Raw genomic sequence first — 1,932 nt, forward strand, 5'->3', positions numbered from 1 at the left:
TTGGGCTATTTTTGGTGATCACTTGGTAATACATTAATTGAATACAATATATTAAAGCAATAGCTATATGTTTGGGTCTTTTTGCATCCTGCCCTGGAATTTTCCTCATTTTTATTTCCCTGTCAATGAAAATAAAGACCACTCTAATGTTTTCATGGTGGTGATTGTGTGGTCAGGGTGATGTGCGCTTTTAGTTCAATCCAGAGACCATGTATAGGCCATGTATAGGCCTCTTGTAATTATCAAATTAAAGCATCTATGGTAAAATTACCTCTTTGGTGTAATTTAAACTTCAAAAGAGAACATTTCCATAAATATTTATTATGCCAACTTAAATGTTTTAAATGATATTGCAGAGACTTTCTAAAACCATTTTTCCCCAGCTTTATTCTCATCTAAATAGAAATCGATCAAATATTTTACGGATAATAGGTCATGCAAAAATTCTAAGAAAAATAAGCATAACAAATGTGCCATAAGTAAATCCCCTACTTTATCAACCAGATACAGCTTGGCTTCAAATGTTGTCCAACAATAACTCACTTTTTTATGACTCACTCCGAATCCTCATCGTCACATGGTGTTCAAAAATCAGTTTCTAGGAATTTACAGCATTTTTAGTTTTCATTTCATCATTTTAATACATAATTTGTTCTTACCTCATCACAGGTGAGGAAATCATGCCGATGCAAAAAGAAAACAAAATCTGAACTGCCATCCCAGTGCTTGGAACACTGCAAGAAGAAAAAGGGGCAACGGAGACGTAAAAAAGCCAAGAAGAGTCCAAATCCTGGCAAATGAGGATCTTTTTGACATAATTATTCAGAGCAGCAAAACCTGTGCTGTTTTTTTGTAAAGCCACTGTCACTGCAAAAAAGGGTATGGAAAGACTGGGAATTTTTTTTTACTTTACATCTCTGGTTTGCATAAAGGTAGGAAACTATGGTATGATGATCAAAAACAAACACATTTTACTCACAAGTAATAATCATTAGCTGCGTTCTTGTTTTACTTTGTGTAAAAATGAGTCATTTTTACCTGTTTATTGGCTAAAATAACAGGTAAACAAAGCATCTGTTTTTAGTTTATTTTTGGTTGTTTTGTGTGCAGTGGGTTTGTTTGGGGTGTGGTTTCTTTGGTCGGCCACATGTTGTTTTCATTTTTTGTAAAAAGTTAAATTGATTTCACTTTTCAATATTTTTTTTGCTTAACTCTTCCTAAAACGGAAACATGTTAATTAAAGAGGTAAAATATCAAAGCTGATGGTGAAACACTAACCTCTGTTGTTTCTCTCTCCAAGCGGGCACAGGACTGCATCATTGTAGAATTGAAGGGGGGTTGCTCAGTTGGCAGTTAGCAAACTAATTAAAGTGCATTACTGCCTCCAACTGATAAGGAGTCAAGCAAGGAAACATGAAACAAGACTCCCCAGAAAAATTCGAATTAAAAAGAAAAATTTGAAAAAAAATAATAGGTTTCCAAACTGTATGTTTTAACCCAACATAATGAAAAACATAATCAAATTTGTCCTCATAATTACTAATTTGCCTTTATGCTTATGTCACTCTGCCAGTTTCTGACGGTCCTACTCATTTTCCCATTATACTTTCAACCGCTTTCCAGTTTAAATCTCTCACTTCAAGGTGTTTTTCTGCAGCTTTAGCTATTATTTTTGATGTTTTCGGTTTTCTTTGTCGTCTGAGCACTACAATTGATCACTTCTACCATAAAAAGTACAAAATCCCTCTTTTTAACAATCAATGAATCTTCTGCAGTTTTGGGGCACTCCTCCAGAGGTTTTGCATATTTCATTTGTGCCACTGCTGATTTCGGTCTTTCTGACTGGGATGAGATTCTTTTTGTAGCTTCAGCATAACTTAAAGGAATAGTACACCCAAAACATGATTAACCTTCATTTTCTACTCACCCCCA

General features: G+C 34.5%; 1 protein-coding gene across 1 annotated transcript in view; it reads left to right on the forward strand.

Annotated features, from left to right (window-relative positions):
• The window catches only part of LOC107089666 (interleukin-12 subunit beta-like), a 7,122-nt gene extending 5,203 nt beyond the window's left edge, over positions 1-1,919 (forward strand). The window contains exon 8 of the mRNA XM_015382572.1: positions 670-1,919. Within this exon, the coding sequence (XP_015238058.1) occupies positions 670-801 (132 nt within the window). The 3' untranslated portion in view covers positions 802-1,919. The remainder of the gene's footprint in view (positions 1-669) is intronic.
• Positions 1,920-1,932: the final 13 nt, after the last annotated feature.

The sequence above is a fragment of the Cyprinodon variegatus genome, unplaced genomic scaffold (assembly GCF_000732505.1).
Source record: "Cyprinodon variegatus isolate N-32 unplaced genomic scaffold, C_variegatus-1.0 Scaffold260, whole genome shotgun sequence".
NCBI classification, from domain to species: domain Eukaryota; kingdom Metazoa; phylum Chordata; class Actinopteri; order Cyprinodontiformes; family Cyprinodontidae; genus Cyprinodon; species Cyprinodon variegatus.